Consider the following 23,603-nt stretch of genomic DNA (forward strand, 5'->3'; position numbering starts at 1 on the left):
TCTAAATCACCACAGTCCCCCCCCCCCCCCCCCCCCATTGCTTCTTTGAGGACTTACCTTAAATGATTCCTCTTGATTCAATCACTTCCTTCTTTACACTTGTATTTAGCAATCAGAGCTGGTGCTGGACTCTGATCCACAGCAGGCTCCTGTCTCTTCCTGTCCCCCGTTGTGTGTCTGACGCGCACGCTCATGGCTGCGTGCATTCAGCTTCACTGTGTCTCTTCTCTTTATGATTGAGTGGTATCAAATCTTGGTGAAATATTAATAATAGGGTGGTGTCTGAATTATACTTAGATTTAATAGACCGTGCCTCCAGCCGATTACGGCAAATAATAAATAACTTAACAACCAGTATGAATTCGGTTCAGACACTTGATAATACACCCCAAACCACTTCCCTGAGTTCTTTGAGCTTATGGTGATTTCTTACCACAATATATAAATATCTCCCAATTACACTAATAAATCAAAATAATCTATTAATATACGAGTATAATCATATATTTCTGTGCAAAACATAAATTACTGGTGATTACAGGTCAAACACACAATCAATGAAATAAATGTAAATAAAGTATCAGAAAAAAATAAAAATAACTAGACACCTTTTAAGATTGTTTCTGACTCTCCGTGGCCATAGGAAAGACAGAAACGTATCTCAAAGTAAAATGCCCTTGTGATCCTAATGATTTCTAAAGATAATAGGTTTACTATTCTAATAGGGACAACAAGCAAAACAGGCTAGTATACTTACAATAGCAAACTAGTTACATACAAATCTGTACCCAATTTAACCATACTCAATACAATAATAGAAAAAGATGTGATAAATTATCAGAATAATTCACCCTGCATACTATTAATTAGAATTGTAAACAAAATAAGTAATAATAAAATGTAATCACTATGATTTCGGAGTAAAGAAAGTTAATTCTTCATATATGATCAATATCTCACCAATCCTTCAAAAGAAAATGTTCAGAGTCTTATCGGATGAGATGATGGCTTGTTTTAGGCAGCAAGGGTTAAGTCTTTAGCGATGGTCAATCAGTGACAGTCCTTTTGTTATATCCAGGAAGTTTTCTTCAGAGCTCTCTTTTCTCTCCTTTTTTTTTTCTTCCTCTGTCCCTTCTGGAAGTCTCTCATGGTATTTTATATGGTTGGGAAGCATTGTTCGTATTGACGACTCCCCAGCCACTATTTGCTTTCTTCCTATTGATCGGTTCAGAAATGGTAGTTGATTGGTTATTTCACTCATATTGTCTGCACTCAGTTGAGTAAGCCTTGGATGTGTTTGATAACTTACTCAACCTTAGACAATAATCATAGGTAATATCAATCTTGAAACAATAGGGCGAATTAGCTGTCTTGGAGTTTTTATGTTTTTTGGTTAATTTTTCATATGGGGCAAATATATCCTTAATCTGGGTCTTTCTTGTTTCATTTCTTTTATTTACTGACCTTGAAGTCTTAAAGGTCTTTCAGCATTGTCAATTGTGATTACATGGTTACTCAAATTCTTAGACTTCATTTGCAATGTTTATCTCTTTGAATTTAGTTGGTTAGTACAATAGCTGGTTCCTCAAGGGTCCCTTGTATTGTTTGTTCATTGCTTAGTTTTGTACACAATAGGCTGCTTTGGTTGATTAATTTATCTGTCCAGCACAGACTTCTGGACCCTTGTTTTCCAGTGTACAGAAAAGTTTGATCAAACTTTTCTGTACAAGTCATAGTTCATCAGTTTTATGTAATTTTGTATAGAAATACCCTGACATCTTCTCCCCGTCGAAGATCTGTACTGCGCATGCGCCAGCCCCATCATCCTGCTCTGCCGCTCGTGAATCTTCAGATCTGCGGACGGGAGCGAGTGGCGGAGACAGAGGTAATGTTTTGATCAATTCCCCTCATGGTGTTTTATGGTCTTAACATTTTCAGACCTAAAATAAAAGTCAGAGCCACTTAATGAATGGAAGAATCTGAATAAACAATAACTCTTCAGTTATAATTTAACCATGGAGGGAGTGGAGTCATGCATGCTGGTGCAGTGATCGTGTGGATCAGTGCAGTGTTGTGTTTCTGTGCGTCAAGCGGGGTCAAATCATAAGGTACAATTGCAAGTCAACAGACCCCTCATTGACTTGCGATTTCCTACCGATATTGGTGTGAATGCACCCTTAAACATCAAGGAGCAGCATCTACTGTAAGTGATTTAATCATTTGAAATCGCTTCAAAACCTTTTGACTTTAATATCAATTAATGTCTACAGTCATTAAAAAGCCACTTCACTCCACTCCACCAGTATATGGGTGCAGTGATCTCCTATGAACTGCCTGTAGAATTCCAGTACTGGGTAACCTCACTTCCCCTTAGCATGCCAGGAGCTTAATGGACTTGCTGAAAGTCACTGTCATTTTTTTTTTTTGAGGAAGGATCCTTATCCTGGTGTATTAGCTTTGTGAATTGAGTCTAATGTGTGCATTGTCCTTTAAATTGATCAAAACTATGTAATATAAAGGCATGAATAAGCATGCAATTAAATTTGTGTCTGATTAGGAAAGCCCTTGCAAATTACAGATACTGATGGATCTAAAGAAGATTGTACTGTCAGATTGAAACCTGTATGTTCAGCGTTCAATTAATTGTCCCTGAGAGCCTGTTTGAAATAGTGAGGTTTGTTCTGGAGTGAATTTCTCAATGATAGTCTTAAACATAACATCTGTCTTACAACATATGCATACACAAAGTAGAAATTAAATATCTTAGATGAAACTTTCCACACCAGCAGAATTCGGAAAAGCTCGCTGCTACATTGGGCTCTAACCAATCCACGGCGGTGCTGGAAAGGCACGATTTTGCGCGACACCATACCGCCTATTGGGGCCAAATCGCGCGACCCCTGCGCAAAAAAGGGTCAGGTACGAGCGACGAGCTACAGGCGACATTGAGCTGTGAGATGTGAACAGCTCCAGTGAAATGCATTGGACACGCTAGATAGAGCGATATCGCGTGGAAATATGTGCGATTTAGAGGCAAAAATCGTGCCATAAACCGCTCAGTGTGAATGGGGTGTTAAACCCATTAAAAAGCTCGATCCAGGAAACAAATCATGAGGTGAGAGTGTATATGTTATATTTTACTGGCACATTACTTTCTTTACAAGGCCTTAGTATCACTTTAATGTCATGACAGAATGAATTACTAATTATCAATTATCTTTGGAATGATATTTACATGCCAATATGGGAAGTCTGCACAGCCTATTACTAAGTGGTTGCAGTAAAACCTGTGATCCTTAGTCGCTCACATTTCAGATAAATCTGTTCTTCATCATCTTTTTTTAAATAGCTCCAAGACGTTTCTCTTTATAGTGCCATTTTTCAAGGCACACTGCTCATGCCTTGGCTAAGCAGGTATTTGTGAATTATGGTTGCACATTATTCCAGGGCTCTTGAAGTTGTCATAATGTTATATTTTTTGAGCTGACCCTGGGGACCATTACCTTGTTATAAAGTATCCTTTGCGAACAGGTCTGTGTAACCGTCAGAGGTTGATTAATATGGTTGTGTTATCATAGTGCTATTTATAGGATAATTATTTTCTTTTTTACAGCTTGGTATGTACCTTAGCACAACATTTTAGGGAAAAATAAACCTTGGTGCTTACCCTATTTCCTTTCACAATGATATTACATAGTAAAGATAAGCAAATCATTTGAAATCCAACCCAGAGCTAGCTGATATGCTGATAGCTGTGCCCTATGCTGCCAGATTTATTAATTGAAAAATAACTCCAGGCAAATAAAAAAAAACGTACCTTTGCTGTGGGGCTAAGTGCTTGTTCTGTCTAGGGAACTCAAATAAAGCAGATTTACTTACCGGATTTTCGGTTTTGCTGCGGTCTGCGTTCCCCTCTCTCTCCCTCCTCTCCAACTGTTGAACGTCCCTTGGCGTCCTCATGTCTAATGCAGGTCATTGGACCTGCATGAGATGCAATGACGTCAGTGGTCCTCAGACCGCCAGAGCCCAGGCTGTGAGGACTGGTCTAGCAGCCTGGAAGAATCTAGGATCAAGTAAGTAAATCTGTTTTATTCTAGCCCCCAGACCACAACGAGCACTTAACCTTTGCAATGCGGGAGTAGCCCCACTGCAATGGTACATTTTTACTTGCCTTTTTTGAACTTTTCTTTAATATTTTATTAAAATGTTTCGAGGGATGGTGGCTCCAGTGGTGTCGCTGGAGCTGAGATAATTTTCTTCTTGCTGTATCGTACTCTGGGAAGCAAAAAAAGAAGCCCATCAAATGTCTTACTGGTTCACTTTCGACTACAAAAACAAAACACACTAAAAACATATTCAATATGACACTGGTTTAGTGAAAACCTGCACTGAGGAAGTATGGTGACTGCCATTGTTGACCTCTCCTTCTCAGAATACTAGTTCCCTGGCTATTATGCTGATCGAGTGGCTTCAGTAAATTCTAAATTAAATACTGAATCCTCCCCACTTGGCTGTACACTTTGGTATTAAAGGGTTAAAAGATAACATGAAAGGGTCCTCCCAGATTTATTTAAACTCAGGTTATAGGACCATTTAATTCTGGGAGATTCATATGCTTAAGTTACCATAATAAACCATAATTTATTTTTACTGGATGGCCCAGAGTGAACTTTAGGCCTAGATAGGTTTAATGTTTGTAATCAAGTTTTTTTAGTTCTGCTGATCTAAATGTGTCCTAGCAGACAATGCATCTCTGGTTAACTCTGTTCCATCCTCCTGTCGTTCTGAAACAAAGTTTTACCTCACAGTCGCTGTAATATTATTATTATTATACAGGATTTATATAGCGCCAACAGTTTGCGCAAGCGCTTTACAATATAAGGAAGACATTACAATCACAATTCAAGACAAGATGGTAAGGAGGGCCCTGCCCCTGAGGGCTTACAATCTGTAAATGACGAAAATTATTTACGAAAATAAACGAAAATACCACCCACCAGGTAAGATTTGAATTAGGCCACTTCACAAAAGCCCACCCGCTAAAATGCTGATGGGTCCTTTCGGTGGGTGGTCTGGTGCAGTGGCGTCGCAAAAGGGGTGCGGCCTGCACCTGGGTGACACCAAAATGACCGATAGTCATTTTGGTGTCACCCTCCTCTGAAGAGTCGGACCAAACCCCCGACAGTATCAGGAGAGAGAGGACTCGGCGGCATACCTTATCCCGCCGGGTGACTGTCCCCTCCTCTCTCGAGTATCAGAAGATTGCCGTGCATGCTTGATGACGTCTCTGCGAGTCGGAGGGTGACACCCGGTAACCGCTCCGCATGTCACCCAGCCTCGGGACGCCCCTGGTCTGGTGCACTGTCTCAGCATATCATACTGTTTCTTTTTTAAATTTTATTTGGAGTTTACATAGGGTACATTCCATTCAGGTCCCCGCACAGTATCGCAGTTTACTGAGCTGTGGTGGCTTGCATTCGAAGCTCCCGATCATTCACACCTGAGCGACATAGAATATGCGCATTTTCGGCGCGTTTTTTGTGTAGCATGTTTTTGCACATTTTTACGTGCGTACATAGTTGCACACTTTTGTGTACAAGCCCGTGCTTCCTGCCCTCTGCCTCCTTCATTTCCTTTCTTATAGACCACTAGCCACTGTGCAGTCTATAAGCCCAGCCAGTGGTCTAATAACCTTCTCCCTGTAGTTCTATTGCAGCCAGCACACACTGCAAGGGGTGCAGTAGGGAAGTCTAAAGCTGGCCATACAGCTACAGATCTTCTATAGATTTTTTTCTTTCAGCCTATGGTCAGGTGGAAAAAGTGCAAAAGATTCCTCCATCTATGCTGAACTGTGTGGATGGAGGAATCTCCCACTGGGCCAAGCTTTAGTATCTTGCTAGTTGGTCCCGCTGGCTCTCAAAATACCTGAACAATGCCTGCGTCCACTCAGTTCAGGTATGTTGACAGCAAGCAGAACCGACTAGCAAGATACTGAAGCTTGGCCCAGTGGGGCCAAGCTTCAGTATGCCCTCAGTATAGTGGGCCAACTGTGTGGACGGAGATTCCTCCGTCCACACAGTTTAGTGTAGATGGAGGAATCTGTTGCACTTTTTCCATCTCACCATAGCCTCTTTTTTTACAATGCCTAATAGAAGATTTTCTATGTCAGCTTTCTATGACAGGATCTGACACGCACTGGTTACCTAGATCCTCCCACTGGCTGCAGGAAGGACTCATCTAATAATAGGAGGATGTCACATCACTGGCAGCTAAAAACGAGGATTACAAGAATAGTAAGAACTTTTATGATAAATTGTTACAGCAGTTTGCTTCCTCTGACTGAGGGGGGCATAAATATGTAAAGTGATGTGTATCCTGGAGTTCTTCTTTAACTCCTGAGTTTAGTGTAACTCCGGTTTTCTCAATATAGTGTTTCACCCTGTTGCTTCTGAGCGATCAGTGGATTTCTTTCCCACACTTCTCTGTACCCTCTGAGATTTTTTTTGTGGGCACAGTACTAGCTAGCACCCTGTTACAGGCCTTCTCGGTACCTATGGGTACATGGTATTGTAGTACATCTGATCAGTGGAGATTATTGTTTGGGTCTTAACCTGTATGGGTAACTAACCTCTTTTCCCCCCTACTTCTGCCTATTGTAACAGAGACATGTTGTGCGGTTTGGTCACGATCCATCTGGGGATTCATTATTAGATGTGGAAAATATGCCCTCTCTGAAGAAAGAAAATGTTGGATTAGTGGAATAATCATATCATGAAGTCTTCCTTTATTTAGAGACTTCACTATGAAATTTGGAAACACCACATGCTGTTTGGGATTGTACCTGGTCAAATGCATTTTAAAGAAATCTCTTCACTACTGTGTTTGATCCACTGGGAAAATGGCTGTTAATTTTAATTTCAGCTTTCCAGGTCTGCTAAAATCTTCCTGGTTTTATCACATGATTCTTTTGTCAGTACTCATGCCTGGACACCTTGGTTAAGGTGCTGGAGCAGGTGCAGCCGTTCTTGTTTGACCTGCATAGTCTTGGGGCAATGTCTCCTAGGATCAGTTTTAGATCTCTTTGATACTACATATCTAGGATGCTACTAGTGGCAGAAAAAGCACTATTTTCCACTAGGGAAGAAGCCTAAGATGCAGGGTGCACAGTCTTTGCATGCTCATTTTGTGAGGGAATGTGCCTTTGGTTCTTCACTCTGCTTTCTTCTTGAGAACCTCTAGTTTAGTTTCTTTTCTCTTCTATCTTGCTAAGAAAGCATTTGGGGCAGGCCCATCAGACATATGGCTTAACAGTGGTTCAGATGGCTCCTGAATCATCACAAATTGTTGCTGGAGCCTACTCATCATTTGGAGATCTGGGTCTAGTCCTCAAATAGCTTAGACCAGAGTGTTTCTTCTTCATAAACAATTTTAGACTCTTCGATCTCAGATTTGAGCACTCCAGTCCAAGAGTTTTTAATTTCTCGGCCTTAATGCAAGAGAGCCTGTTAGTAGTCTCCTTCAAGGCATTCTTATTTGCCCAGTTTCAATTTAGGCCTCTACAATGCAATGTACTTTTGTCGTAAGACAAGTCATTCCAATCCCTGGACAGATCAATTGGTTTGCACTGAGGACCAGGTTGACCCATCTGTCAGACTGTAGAGTAGTCCTGGGCACCCTGTAGGTGCAGGGGATTTGGTTGTTGGAGGAATCTCATCTCCTGCTCAACATCCTTTAGTACTGAGTAATTTGCCTGCCTCTGCAGCGTTGGACCATTCTGTTGGAAGGTAATGTGATTTACATGCTACTATTTGTATTGAAGCTAGCTTCCTACTACCTAAGCCGGATGGTGTCTTGCTATAGTCACCTCATCAGTCCCACTGTTGTAATAGGGGAAAAACTGGGAACGGCATGATCTGAAACTTGCATTCTTGGGGAGGTTTGTCCAGCAGTAGTGTACAGAGCATATATACAAGGAGAAGCATGGTTTCATTTTATATGTTTGTTTTAGTAAATCATAGCTTGCTGCAGCATGAAATAGAAAGGTAATTATTATTAGAATTAAATTACAAAAAGGCATATGCAGAAATTATATATGTTATATGACCTTTTGAATGCAAAAAAGCAGAGAGACCTTTTATTTCTTCGGGATAATATGATCAAGGCATGAACTCTGAGTTGCTTGCCTTTTTTTTTCTTTGTTGGATTGAGTTGGTTTTGATAATATGTAGTGATTTTTCGATTGCAGAGTAATTTGTATGGCTTGGTTTTTTCATACTATGCTTTTTTTCAGCAGAAATCACATCCTTGCTAGAGCTACTTTTTGAAGGCAATTATGAGGCTATTGTACTCAGTCCATTGATGCAAGAAATCTTTAGTGTTCCAGACCCAGATGAAAAATTGGACTTTTACCTGGAGAGACAGATTTCTACATTCCTGGACTCTCCCACAGAGCTGAATAATGACAGGTAAACTTTATTTCATAGCTGTCTGGTTCATACCGTGTGCAACATTTGTGTAGTGTAACTGGTAAAAATACATAATCAGTGTGAAACTTGTGTTGGTTAAACTAAAGCTGTTACATTCACAATTTTAAATGTCCTCATAATGTTATGCCTGTGTGCTTGTTGGCTGTGTTTAGTTTATCTAATGCTATAGAATTCTGCTACTTAAAGTGTATTTCCACTTTTGCAGCCAAATGGGGATAACACCTATTTTATCTTTGTTACATTGTTCCCATTCACATACTATAAACTAAAAAATAAAAAAAATACTTGCACTTTAAATTGAGTTTACTTGGTTTAGGGTTTCTACTAAGGTTCAAATTCTACTTTCTTCTCCTTCTTTGTAATGTTAAGAGGGGCTGCACGGGGTTTCTGTTAACCCTGTTTGTACTGTGCTGGATCATTTCATTATAATTTGTAAAGTAGGCTTGAAGACTGACTGTCCTACCAAAAGTGACAAGGGATTAAAACCCTGGCTTTTGCATTGTATGTTAATGAGAGAAACTCAATCCACACATTTCTGTCCTAGGGGCTTATTTACACCATGTCCAGACCAGAACACTTTTTCCTGGACCAAAAAAGCATCCCAATGTATCCCTATGGTTTTTCTGGGCTCTGTTCACACCAGTGTAGTCTGTTCCGGTACAGAGGGAAAAAAATACTGATTGTCTCATTTTCTCTGGTCTGAAATGCACTGGAACACATGGAAATGCATCAAAAAGGCATAAAAACACATGCAAACGCACTTGACTGCACCTGTAAGCCCATTTTAACCAGTTGACATCTGCGGTGTTAAACCCCCTTCCCATCCAGGCCATTTTTCAGTATTCAGCGCTGCGGTACTTTGACTGACATTTATTCCGTCATGCAATGCTGTACTGAAATGAATTTTATACCCTTTTTTGGGGACAGATAGAGCTTTCTTTTGGTGGTATTTAATCACCACTGGGGTTTTTATTTTTTACTATATTAAGGAAAAATTACAGAATTTAAAAAAAACAAAAAAATATTAAAGTTAAAACGGGGCAAAACACCCTGTCCATACATTGTGTAAAGGCCAGGTTCACAGCAAGGCAGCATCTTTTTTGCGTGTTTGTACTCGGTTATTTGTACATTTATGCACGCTTTGCACATGTTGACGTGCATTTGTAGGCACGTACACGTTTTTAGCCTAGCATTTTGATATTTTCTGTTTTCTTTCTTTTTTTTCTTTGAATAGTGGGGAAGTTTTACAAACATTTTTAGGGATTTTTTATTGTGTGTTCACCAGAACAAGTAGTGATCACTCGAAATGGAGACAGAATGTAATAAAATTACTTAAAGGGGAAATTTAGCACAAAAAAGTAAGTTGGCAAGCAGGAAGTATCTTTTTATTACAGAAAATACATACTATGCCTCTTCTGCAATAAATGCAGAGTCAAATGGGCAAAAATTTCACCAATCCTGTTCTCTGGCTTTTTAAACTAAGATCAATTTGGATTTATCAAATCTTGTAGTGTTGTAATAAAAAGGGCCATTATGACTATACGCTCAATCTAGTCTAACTACTGTCAGTGACTTATAGTAATTGTTACATGATTTCTATGATTTCTATTACATTATAGCTGCCTACCTTAACTGCTAATATTCCTTTCTTTCACAGGCAACTATTGGTATTCCTGTTGGGTGTTAGCTGCCTTCATTTGTTTGTCCAGAGCAATTGGACTGGACCCCCAGTTCATTCACAACCCCACGATTTTTTACCATCTTCTCTTCTTGAACGTTTTTCAGAGGTATGGTTGAAGTTCTTTTACTTAACTATTCACTTCCTGTTTCCTCACTTTTAAAAAATACCTTGCATATAGTATCCATGCTGAAGAAGACTGATAGTGGAGTTTATGGGTTCCAGCAGTTTAACTGCAGGGCATGCATTACGTACAACTGTGACATTGCTCTCCATCATCTACCGTGTGTTCACGTTAAATTCTGTACAAAATAAATCAGCATTCCACAATGTGGATAACTTGTGCATTGAACATGTATACCATATATTTTGCACATGGTTTCTCTCTATTTTTAAGAGATGAAATGATTACCCCGTTAAGCTGAACAGCTGAACACGAACTTCAGAAGTGATTATTTGGGATTATTGCGGTAATGAGGCCTGACACTCTGAATCATCTAATCGAATTAATCGATAATGAGAATTGTTGTCGACGATTCTCATCATTAATTAATTGATTTGCACTAGGGATGCATGGGGTACTAGTATCGTTGCCGATATTGGGCATTTTCACAAGTACTCCTGAAAATGCCCCAATACCAAAAACCAATACTGGCACTTTACCACACCCCTCCTGAGACCCTTCGCCCGAGACATTAGGCTGGCACCACGGAGCAGAGCGGAAGCACAGAGTATGTAGCAAATTCATATACTATAATTCTGCATCACTGTATAATGTATTGCTGGGATTTGTATTACTGTGAAGGGGATTTGCTTACTGTGAAGAGGGTTCTTCACAGTAAGAGCGGTTAGGGTCTGGAACTCACTGCCACCGGCAGTGATTACAGCTAAGAGTGTGGAATTGTTCAAGAAACTTTTGGACGATTTCCTGAGAGACCGTAATATACAGGGGTACAAGTACTCCTAAGAAGGAGATCAAACATGGACCTATATACATCAATAGGTTGGACCTGATGGACTTATGTCTTTATTCTACCTCAAATACTATGTAACTATATAGTTCTCTATAGCTGATTGTATTCCGCAATACTGTATAATGTATTGCTGGGATTTGTAGTCCTCTATAGCCGGTGCCATCCTGCATTGCTGTATAATGTATTGGTGGGATTTGTAGTCCTCTATAACTGATGGTATTATTTTGCATTGCTGTAAAATATTTTGCTTGGAATTTTAGTCCTTTATAGCCGGTGCCATTCTGCATTGCTGTATAATGTATTGCTGGGATTTGTCGTCCTCTATAGCTGATGGTATTATGATAATACCATCAGCTATAGAGGACTATAGATCCCAGAAATGCAGAATGATACTATAATTCTGCATTATGTGCTGTATAATTGTTAGTTGCAGCCCTATTTCCAACATGCTTGTTCCATGCTTGTTCCAACTGTTGGCGCGATTATTCGCAAATGGAAGAAATACAAAATAACCATCAATCGCCCTCGGTCTGGAGCTCCATGCAAGATTTCGCCTCATGGGGTAAGGATGATCATGAGAAAAGTGAGGGATCAGCCCAGAACTACACGGGAGGAGCTTGTGAATGATCTCAAGGCAGTTGGGACTACAGTCGCCAAACAAACCATTGGTAACACAATACACCGCCATGTATTGAGATCCTGCAGCGCCCGCAAGGTCCCCCTCATCAAGAAGGCACATGTACAGGCCCGTCTGAAGTTTGCCAATGAAAACTTAAATTATTCAGAGAAGGATTGGGAGAAAGTGCTGCGGTCATATGAGAGCAAAATTGAGCTCTTTGGCGTTAACTCGACTCGCTGTGTTTGGAGGAAAAAAAATGCTGACTATGACCCTAAGAACACCATCCCTACAGTCAAGCACGGAGGTGGAAACATTATGCTTTGGGGCTGTCTCTCTGCTAAAGGTACAGGCTGATTTTGCTGCATTGAGGGGCCAATGGACAAGGCCATGTATTGTAAAATCTTGGATGAGAACCTCCTTCCCTCAGCCAGAACACTGAAGATGGGTCTTTCAGCATGACAATGACCCAAAACATACCGCCAAGGCAACAAAGCAGGAGCTCAAGAAGAAGCACATTAAGGTCATGGAGTGGCCTAGCCATTCTCCAGACCTTAATCCTATAGAAAATTTATAGAGGGAGCTGAAACTTCGAATTGCCAAGCGACAGCCAAGAAACCTCAAGGATTTAGAGAAGATCTTTATAGAAGAGTGGACCAAAATCCATCCTGAGATGTGTGCAAACCTGGTAACGAACTACAAAAAATGTCTTACCTCTTGTCAACAAGAGTTTCTCCACCAAGTACTTAGTCATGTTTGCTTGGGGATCAAATACTTATTTTACTCACTGAACTGCAACTCAATTCATAACATTTGCGTCATGTGTTTTTCTGGATTTTTGGTTGATGTTCTGTCTCTAACATTTAAAATACACCTATGGTAAACATTATAGGCCTTTCATTTCTTTGTAAGCCCTGGTTCACACCTAGGCATTTTTGAGCTATTGGAAGAGCGCCTTTAACTGCCCAACACAAGAAATCCCATGAAATCCCATGATTCATGGGCCTGGTTCACACCTAGGCAGAAAAACTCCTAGCAGGAAAATGCCAGACACCTGAAAAGATACAGGAGCTTCTTTGGGCAGTTAAAAGTGCTTTTCCTCCCCATAGACTTCATTGGAAGTGCACATTTTCGTGAGCAGTTTTGCACGTTTATATGCACGTTCTTCCATTGCCCACAATGGTTTATGAGCTGCCAATCAAAACGCACATCTTCATGTACGCGCGTTAACACGCATACAAATGTGCAGAATGCACATAAACGCCAAAATAACCGCATGCTGCTAACGCGCAAAAAACGGTGTCGCATAGGTGTGAACCAGGGCTAAGTGGGCAAACTTACAAAATCTGCAGAAAATCAAATCATTATTTTCCACACTGTATACAGTGCTTCTTCTCTTTGCTCTTTTTGTTAAAGAGAACCTTCTGGCTTTCTTTGGATGGGTGAAGCACAGATTCGCTTCAAGACATAGCAAAGGAGGACTTACATTTTAAAATGATAGAAATAAGCATTTTCTTTTTGTTTCATCATACCTGATCTTAAAGTAGAATGTGTGTTCCTTTTTCAGTTAGAATAATGAATCTTAATCTTTGAGTAGTACAAGACTGTCTTTTGAAAAGATTCACTCCAGCCCTGTGACAGAGCATGCAAGCATACACAAATCTTCATATCATGCATTACACTTCCTAAATGATGCATACTTTATTCCATTCCTAAAAGCTCTAGATGTCAGGAAGCCAGATTTATAGGGTATATTTCTTTTCTCCTCTGCTGACTTGGACAGGAACAGCCGCTGGTCATTAACAGTCTAAACACAGAGCGGGCTGCTAAGCACGTAGCAGAATGGTAGTCGGAGAATGATATAGGGCTGAAAGGCAGCGATAAGTATATTTGATGACTTGTTTGTTCAGGGAGATAGGACATCCCAGCACACAAACAAGGCTTAGCGGGTCTTGAACTGTGACATTGGATTTCCATATGAGCTTGGCTGGAATAAAACTGAATTAACCTTATCTGGAAAGTGAATGATCTCCTTTTTTGATGAACGTTCAGTGCTTTTGATTACACTTAATTGAAACTTTGTATTAGTGAAAGGAAAATGATTTATCACTTTGCTCTTGTGCATATCCACAAGGTCTCTCCTTTCTAATTTATTCTGAGCCAGCTCTATCTCCATACTTGTTTGCCAAGAGTGGCGAGTCCCCCCATGAATAAAGTATTGATAATAAGCTATAAAAATGTCCGTTGGATTAAAAATTGGATTGTGGAAAAGACACAAGGTGAATGTAATAAGCTGTGCTAGAAATCGGACATTTAAGTACACTTTTAGTACAAGATGCTGTATGTTTTGCAAGGATGGATTATATTTCTTCTTTTCTTGCAAGTTAATTGATTCTTTCACATGTTAAGGATGTATATGCCAACCTTATGCTCTTACCATAAAAGAACAGCATCTCTATGGACTGCTCACCCTTTACATAACACCAATAGTTGTTTTTTTAGCAAAATATATGTTGGAGTTGTTAACTCTATGACAAAGGGTATGAATTATATTTGCTGAATTTTTATTTTTTTATTTTGAGGTACCAATAAGGAAATTCAATTGTTGATTTAAAAATAAAAATGTTTTCCAGTACTTAATGATCCAGCAGACTAGCACCTTCCTAATTTGTGGAATGTACATTTTGGGAGATTAATGCCAATAGGATTGCTTTTCTCTATCTGTCCAGCCCTCTCTATATCTAGAAACAGCCTTTATCTAGAAACAGTTCATAAAACACTGCAACCCACTGCTCCAGTTTATTCCTTGTGTTTGCACTACTAAAATACATAGTTACTCAATCAGAAAGTGATGTAAATGTTGTCATTAATTATAACTGAAGCTGCAATAGGTATTATTATAATGATGTATTTTTGTGCAGAAGCTTCTAATGTACAGTCACCTCTTTGTAGTCTCTATATTCCTAATGCTGCACAAAGTAAATTCCAAATTGTTCATAATTCATGTACTCCATTTTAGCCAATGTGAAAAATGTAATTTCCTCACAAGTATGATTCTATGAAAAATTAGACCAGAAGAGGCAGAGGCACAGAGATTAACCCTTGTAGTGCAGTTATGGTTTCTGAGAAAACACCTCTCTGCTACTTTTCTCATCACTGTCTGGTCAATGGCAGTGTTGACAGATGGATTGTAAAGAGTAGACATTTTCTTGCTGAATTCTATCTGTTTAGGTTTTCTTATGATTAGAATCATCATTATTCTGCTCATTTTATTTTTCGCTCCCAGCTCTCGAATGCTGTGAAGGAGGAAGTGTCGGCAGGCGCATGGGCGGACGCATGCACCGTCCCGATCACCGGATGGGAGAGGAGGAGAGTGATGCAGCAGAGTGCTTTTCACTCACCTCATAGTTCTAGCCGACCTGTGACAATGAGACTGTCACAGGTCGGCTTAGTAGATCGGGAAGTGAGTGAACACATACCGGCGTTCGCTCACTTCTCGATCCTGTCACGGCTCTCTGCCTTGACAGGGGAGGGGCTGGATTCCCCCCCTCCCCGTCTGTTCCGCCAGTGAGCCCTGGATGATAGGAGCGGGGAGGGGGCGGGTACAGCTGCCTCTAGATAGGCAGAGCCAGCTGTCACTCACACAGCTGGGCGGATCCAGACATAATTGTCGGGATCCGCTTCAGCTGCGGCGTCTCAGTATACCGTGAGCTGTAGCTCGCGGTATACTGAGCTTAGGGTGACGGGAGGATGCTAGTTTGTGTCCTCCCTTTACCCTAAGGAGAACTATGGGGAAAAGCCCTAATCCCATAGTTCTCCTTTAACTTTCAAACTTAGTCCCCGTTACACTATTTTACCTAACTCTACTATTCCCAGTGGTAGCCCAGAGTAAGCATTAACAGTCAATTCTCTGAGTCTTTTAAAACCTACCAAGTATGTCCTTTGTCCCCTCGTGATCCTTATATAGTGTTTTCTTCTTGTGTTTTTCATATAGTGCAAATTAACCCTTCAATCCATGGCATCAGAATGTAAAACTTCAACTATAAGGTTGCAGTATTTGTGGACAATATTTTTTTATTTTTTTTATTTCACACTCATTACTTCACTGAACCGTATTTAACTATGTAACTAGTGAAGCCACAACTTGAAGATTTGAAGATTAACTTTGATAATTGTTTTCCCTCAATGTCTCCCTGGCTCTTCTTATTCTGCACTGATGTAATAGATAACTCCACCTTCAATCGGATTTAAATTACCAGATCTCTCCAATTTACATTTTCAATGACCACAAAGAACAGGTTCATGTAAAGTGTTAATTACATACTCATCTGTGCTGTTCTTTAGTTATTGCTCTATAAAAACTGTGCAGAGAGTATACTGGAGTATACTGGGATATATATAAGTTATTGATTTGAAGACCTGATAGTATAACAGATCTATCATAGTAGATTAGGAAGAGAGGTTGGAAGACTGAATAGTGTTAGGATGTGTTAGGGGTTCTATTGTTATTGTGAACAGCAAGAGAGAGAGTAGACAGCCCTTTCTCGTGTCTCTACTAATGGGAAAGAGTGGGGAGCAGAAGCCAGCAAATTGAACACATGTTCTGTGGTGGTCATAGAGAGATGCTATGCAATTACAAAAATGGTGCCCGAAATCCCACTTTTCCACTTTCTTGATTTAGAAAGATGAATTAGCTGTAGTATAACTCCATATGTTATCACCCACTTGCCCATTAGACATAAAGCCTACTTGCTTTTTGTCATGGTTGGATTGGCATTGTTAAATCTGTTCTACATGATATTTGCTAATATACGCATCCTGAGAGATATTACTACCTTATATTTACATAAGAATTATATTGTTAGAGTATCCTATTAACTTTCAACAAACAGCACATAAAACCTGACTCTCTATGTTAAAATGCATATCATTTGCATATGTCGAGCTAGAGCCAGAACCTTAATAAATGCAGCCTTTTGTGCGTTCTTTAAAATGTTTGTCATGTTTCAATATTAGGCTCTGTATTCTCATGTTGGTTTGCCAAAGCACCTAATTAACCCAGCTGTCAACATTCTCCCTGTGTTCTGACTCATTGCATTTTACAGCAGACCTATTGGACTTTTCAATATATCAGCTGGGTTGTTTTCCTTTCCTTGTATTTATTAGTGAACAGTTATGTTAATGGTGTTTTTCCATAGATACACAGTGGGCATAGAAAATAATTGCCCACCTTTAAAATGATCACATAATCAGTGATTCTGTTTTTGAATGTTTTTTTTTCTGACATGTTGGTGTTATATCTTTCACTTGGATGTTATAAGTTGCCCTGAGTAAATACAGCTGGATAAAACAAAAACTGTGCCTGTCTTCATTTCAGGCTGCAAAGCAACAAAATGTGATTATTTTAAAGGGTTATGATTCTTTTCTATACCGCGTGTGTGTGTATAAATATATATATGTGTTGGGTAGCTCACAGAGCACTCACACATAGCTTTTCCATAGACAACCAAGGAAGTCCAACATAAAATAGCTTGTCTTCAGCATAACAACATATATTGACTCACCAATTCTCAAATTTTCCCACACACTCACAGTGTCCCAGTCCTTTAACAGTTTTCTCTTGCAGCACTGCTGCTCGGGCCTCAAACCTCAGGGCCACTGTCTGTTTCCTCCAGGCAACCTGAATAATGTGCTAACCTGCACAATCGGTTTTACAAACCCGCAGTTCCATGCTGCAATGGACTCCACTCTGACTCCTGAGTGGAGTTCTCCTGTCTCCCAGGTGGAGCCCCCAACACATCTTAGCACCCTCTTCATGAGGGTTGTACACAGGTGCACAATTAGTTGCGGGTCGCTACTAAAACATGGACCCAGGAATGGAGATTTCATCCCACCCAGAGCTCTAAGAAATCTCCAGGATCCCAACTATGATCCAGAAAACTCGGAAAGGACTGAAAAGCCAACTCTTTCCTGGTACAAGCAATTGTTGTAAGAGGGCAATTCCCTCTGGCTGAGAATACTGGGCCACTTTGAGGACACATAACACCGTGGTATTGCCACACAATGCCACAATATATATATAGATATATCTATAGATATGACACACATATACTACAGTACCTCCCAATCAGCTATAACATTTCTACCATCTGCCTAATATTAAGTAGGTCCCCCTTTTGCCACCAACACAGCCTTGACCAATTGAGGCACGGACTCCACTAGACCTGAAGGTATGCTGTGGTATCTGCCACCAAGCTGTCAGTAGCAGATCCTTTAAGTTCTGTAAGTTGTGAGGTGGGGCCTCTATGGATCAGACTTGTTTTTCCAGCACATCCCACGGATGCTCGATTGGATTGAGATCTGGAGAATTTGGGGGCCAAGTCAACACCTCAAACACGTTATTGTGTTCCTCAAACCATTCTTGAAATAATTTTTTTAGTGTGACAGGGAGCATTATTCTGCTGAAAGAGGCCACTGTCATCAGGGAATATGTAAAGGGTGTACTCGGTCAACAACAATGTTTAGGTTGGTGGTACATGTCAAAGTAACATCCACATGAAAGTCAGGACTCAAGGTTTCCTAGCAGATCATTGCCCTAAGCATCACACTGCTTCCACCGGCTTGCCTTCTTCTTCCAGTGCATCCTGGTGCCATCTCTTCCTCGGGTAAGCAGCACACAAACACCTGGCCATTCACATGATGTAAAAGAAATGTGATTCATCAGACCAGACCACCTTCTTCCATTGCTTCTTAGTCCAGTTTTGATGCTTAGGTGCCCATTGTAGGCGCTTTTGGCGGTGGACATGGGTCAGCATGGGCATCCTGACTGGTTTGCGGCTACACAGCCCTATACGCAATAAACTGCTATACACTGTGTGTTAAGACACCTTTCTATTGCAACTAGCATTAACCTTTTCAGCAATTTGAGCTACATTAGCTCTTCTATTGGATTGGACTACATGGGCCAGCCTTCAATCCCCATGTGCATTAGTGAGCCTTGGCTGTCCATGACCCTCTCACCAATTCACTAGTTTTCCTTCCTTGGACCACTGCAGACCGGGAACATTCCACAAGAGCTGCAGTTTTGGAGTTGCTCCGACCCATACATCTAGCCATCACAACCTGACCCTTGTCAAAGTCACTCAGATCCTTACACCTGCCCATTTTTTCAACGCATCAACTACTGACACGTTCCTCGAACGCTAAAGCACAGGTGCACAAGCCTTTTAACACCTAGGTTCATTGCGGATTGACAGGAAACCGAGCAGCTCGGACAGGAGACAAAACCCGGCGCTGGATCAATGTACAAGGAACTGCAAATGTTTTTTTCTTATTTTGTCATACACCTAAGGTGTATGAAAAGGTACAAGCTGTGAAAGGTACAGATAAATACACTTGTGTTTAATCAAGTCTGCAGTTGCTTTTTGTTAGAAGGCTGATATCCTGTGGCTTTTTAAATTGAAAAAAATGACCAGCTGTGAGTTAGATAGAAGCACTCCCATATAAAAAAAGCCTACTGGCTTTATAACTTAATTTTTCTGTTTATTTTTTTAATGTTTACATTGCTAAAAACATACTTTTAATGTGTACGATATCTTTTTTTCCTGTGCTTTTGGATAGTGTGATAGTTTGGATAGAGTAGTGAAGCATTAGATCAGAGTCAGACCATGGTACTTTATGGCCCCTCTGCCAAATCTGGCCCTTTGACTGTCTGTGTCTGGACCGCGTTCCACAGCCTGAGTAGGGGTTCTGCCCTGACTGTGATTGTTGACCTGTGCTTGAATTTGGCGGGCTGATGGTGGCCACGCCGGTCTCTGAGGCTGGTGCATCCATGGCCAGCCGTAGCCCAGCACAGGCCCCCCTCCTCTTCAGTCATTGTTTGCCAGGACCGCTGGCATCCTAGCAATCAGTGACGTCAGTTGTCCAGCTCCTCTGCAGTCATTGGTTGCTAGGTCCATCGGCTGTCCTTGCAATCAGTGATGTCAAATGGGTCCCAAGCATTACAGGAGGAGTATCTTCTTCCATCTTCTGCAGCCTGCTCCACCTCCCAGCCCCAGCCTCTGGCTTACTAATAAAGCAGTAAACTAAGGTATGTGGGGACAATAATATAAAGGGGCACTTTAAAGGAGACAAATAATGCAATGGTGACATTATGAAAACCATATAATTTACTGCTTTTTATAAAGTGATAAAATTTATGTTGAGTGGAATTAAGTTCAGCCTTTTTTTTGACCCTCCACAACAGTCATGGTTTCTCATGTGGCCCTTTGAGAAAATGAACTGCCCACCCCTGCATTAGATGTTAATAGTGTCTGTTGGGCAGCTGCAAATAAATAGTGTAGTGTTTTAACACTTGCACCAGGAAGGACAAATGGACTTTAGCCCTCTAAAACTAATTTTTGCCCAGCAAGTTGAAAAATAAGGACTGCAAGTTTTTTTGTTTAAAAAAAAAAGAAAAAACATTTGTGAAGTGGACTGTATAGTTTCCATGTTAGCTGTTATCAGAGAACTGTGAGATTTGTTCAGGAATTGAGTATAGACCAGATGAATTACGTCTTTGAAGACTAGTTGCACTTTGAAGACCTGAGGAATCTGTGGCACGGATTGCAGTAGTGGGATGCAAGAGTAGATTCTTCACATATTATATATATAGAATTGTTCGGGATACAAAGAAAATCCCACAGGTAACCTCAGGAGAAATACAGGCTGCTCTGGAAAAAGACAGTGGGGTTGTTTCCAGGAGCACAATGCGATGATACTTGAACAAAAATGAGCTGCATGGTCGCGTTGCCAGAAAGAAGCCTTTATTGCACCAATTTCACAAAAGCCCGGTTACAATGTGCCCCACAACACCTTGACAAGCCTCACAGCTTCTGGCACACTGTGATTTGGAGTGACGAGACCAAAATAGAATTTTATGGTCACAGCCATAAGCGCTTTGTTTGGAGCGGGGTCAGCAAGGCCTATAGCGACAAGAATACCATCCCCGCTGTAAAGCATGCGGGTGGCTCACTGATGTTTCGGGGTTGTGTGAGCTCTAAAGGCACGGGGAATCTTGTGAAAATTGAAGGCAAGATGAATGCAGCATGTTATCACAAAATACTGGCAGACAGTTTGCATTCTTCTGCTCGGAAGCTACGCATGGGACGCTCTTGGACTTTCCAGCACGACAGTGACCCTAAGCACAAGGCCAAGTTCACCTTCTAGTGGTTACAGCAGAAAAAGGTGAAGGTTCTGGAGTGGCCATCACAGTCTCCTGACCTTATTATCATTGAGCCACTCTGGGGAGATCTCAAACGTGCGGTTCATGCAATACGACCAAAGACTTTGCATGACCTAGAGGCATTTTGCCAAGACGAATGGACAGCTATACCAACTGCAAGAATTCGGGGCCTCATGAACAACTATTACAAAAGACTGCACTCTGCCTTTGATGCTAAAGGGGGCAATACACAGAATTAAGGGTATGCAGACTTTTGAACAGGGGTCATTTGTTGCCATAGAGAGATTGCTGGGATAGAGAGATTGCTGATATCACATGACCAGCAGACCAGAATCTTTGCTGGAACAGCGGCCCCTCTGTAACTTGGTGTTTCTTGATGTTAGAATGTTTTAGTGGCATGCAGTTTGTGGGGCAGGGCTCTTTATATCAAAGCATGATCAAAGAAAATGTATTTTACACATACATATTGCTTTAAAGAGCTCGGGTGTAGGTAACCGTGTCATTTTTTTGTAAGATCCTCATTCAAGCCGTTTTCTTTTCCTAAATACAGTTATTGTCTATTAATTACACAGCTAAGCATTTTATAAAATGGTGTTCATCAACAACAGGGGAGCTGCCCCATCTTCTTTCGCATTGTTAGGTTTATTTTTTAGTCACAAATGCATTTAGTGTGTACCTAATTGAAAACAATATGCAAATTCTGTTAAATAGAAGAAACAAATATAGAAAATTTCAGTGTGGTGAGACTACATTGTTCTCTCTGGTGTGTGATTTTTCTCTTGGTGATGTTCCTGTGTGTTATAAATCCAGAACATCGCTAGAGGCATCAGTCTTATTTTATAGGAAGAGACAAGCAGAGCTGGGTCTTCCCTCAGAAAACCTATTTTTATTTGGCTTTGTTGATGCTGGAGGGTATTAGGCTGGGAAAGAAGAGGAGAGAATAGCTTAAGGAGACCTAAGCACACAGAAGTCTTAATACTCTTGGGTTATTTTCAAATTAAAAAACAGTGCTGCTTTCCAGTGATTTCTATACCATACTGATTCGGACATGTACACACAGCATCTCTTTTTCAACTAGTCCTTTCTTTGTCAGTATAAGTCAGTTTGATATATTACTGTTTATTTTAAAGAAGTATTCCATTTAACCAGGTCAATATAAATCCCAGTTTCCTGATTATATTCACAAGTATAAAATGTGTCTGTCTCACCCAGAAAATATCATCACCATGATGGAATTAATATTTAACTGTTACAAAACATTTACACTTCTCACACTACAGTGCTTCCACCAGCTGGTTAACTACCAGATACCTGTAAAACTATACTGTATTATATCTACATAATATATGCTACACCTACAACTACCAACAAAACTTTGGTGGGATACTGACAACCCTTTCTAAATAATATAATATTGACATTGTGTTTGTTTATATGTATGTATGTACATTATGTATAGACATGTGCGATTCGTTTCGTTCCGAATCGAAATTCGGACGAATAATGTAACTCGAATGGGTGACAGTTGCCTCTTGTAATATGCGCAGGCATTAACACTGGCACCATATATTGTTGTGGCCCCCACAGGACTAAAAAATTTGTCCAGTGGCCACCGAGTAAATTGAGTTTGAGACCCCTTCTCTCTGGGTTGTTTGAGAGCCATGTATGACGTGTGCTTGCCTCCAAAGTGGTAAACCATTGTGATGAAAAGAAGCTGTATTATGTTTTCCATGTCATTTTTGCTGATGTCGTAGCTAGTCTGCTTACCATAGTGTGTTCTACAGCTTCCAGCCCACTTTTAAGAATACAACCATATACAGTATACAGCATCCTGTCCTATCCTATCCAGAAAAGACTTACTAGATAGTGTCCCATCATTGTTTACGTCAAACTTTAGCTTTGTTAGGTTGCTTGTCTGTACGCCCATTTAGGCCTGGACAGCAGCAACTGTCTCCAAAGGAACACTTCTTGACTCCAAATCAGTGGTGTACCTGGGGTACTGCCTCCGTTACTGCAACCTAGGGGGGCTTTCACAGCCTATACGCAATAAATACATTGCTGTACACAGAGTGGGTTGCACGCACTAGATCTGCCCCCTGCCTGCACATTGTGCATCATATGCTCCCAGCAATGGCCTTGTGCTGGCATGGTAGGGCCTATGAGGTTCAGCATCATGGGGAGAGATATGTAGGCAGTGTCTCCCCAGATACACAGCATTGCCTGGAAGGAAGTCAATGACCAGCAGCTTCTCCTACTGCAAGGCTGCCTCCTGCTTTTTTCTGCCCAGCCTGACAGTTGTCGACAAATCAAGCCTGTAACATCACTATCTCTGCCCCACTCATGTTCCCACCTTCCTTCCTTCCTCGCCCCCTGCCCCTGCATAATACTGCTGATCACTCTACCTCTTCAACCTGACCAGCACAATAAACCTCTCTGAACTGTAGGAGTAGGTCCTAACAGTATGCAGCTGTTCCAGCTTTCTTGCTGTCATCCAGCACACCTACCCACATTGTTTTCTTCTCATCTTCCCTTGTTTTTAGCAGGTAGCCTAGCTCCTAAATCTTCTTGCCTTTTTGCTCACTTGGTCTGATTGACACCTCTGTAATGCATGAGGCCCGTGGGTGGG

The 23,603-nt window shown here is 40.8% G+C and overlaps 1 protein-coding gene across 1 annotated transcript in view; it reads left to right on the plus strand.

The window, feature by feature from the left end:
- Positions 1 to 23,603, plus strand: part of TTC27 (tetratricopeptide repeat domain 27) — a 267,500-nt gene that overhangs the window by 9,621 nt on the left and 234,276 nt on the right. The window contains exons 3-4 of the mRNA XM_018552894.1: positions 8,294 to 8,465; positions 10,144 to 10,273. Coding sequence (XP_018408396.1) covers positions 8,294 to 8,465; positions 10,144 to 10,273 — 302 coding nt within the window. The remainder of the gene's footprint in view (positions 1 to 8,293; positions 8,466 to 10,143; positions 10,274 to 23,603) is intronic.

The sequence above is a fragment of the Nanorana parkeri genome, unplaced genomic scaffold (genome assembly GCF_000935625.1).
Source record: "Nanorana parkeri isolate BGI_ZX_2015 unplaced genomic scaffold, ASM93562v1 scaffold100, whole genome shotgun sequence".
Taxonomy (NCBI): domain Eukaryota; kingdom Metazoa; phylum Chordata; class Amphibia; order Anura; family Dicroglossidae; genus Nanorana; species Nanorana parkeri.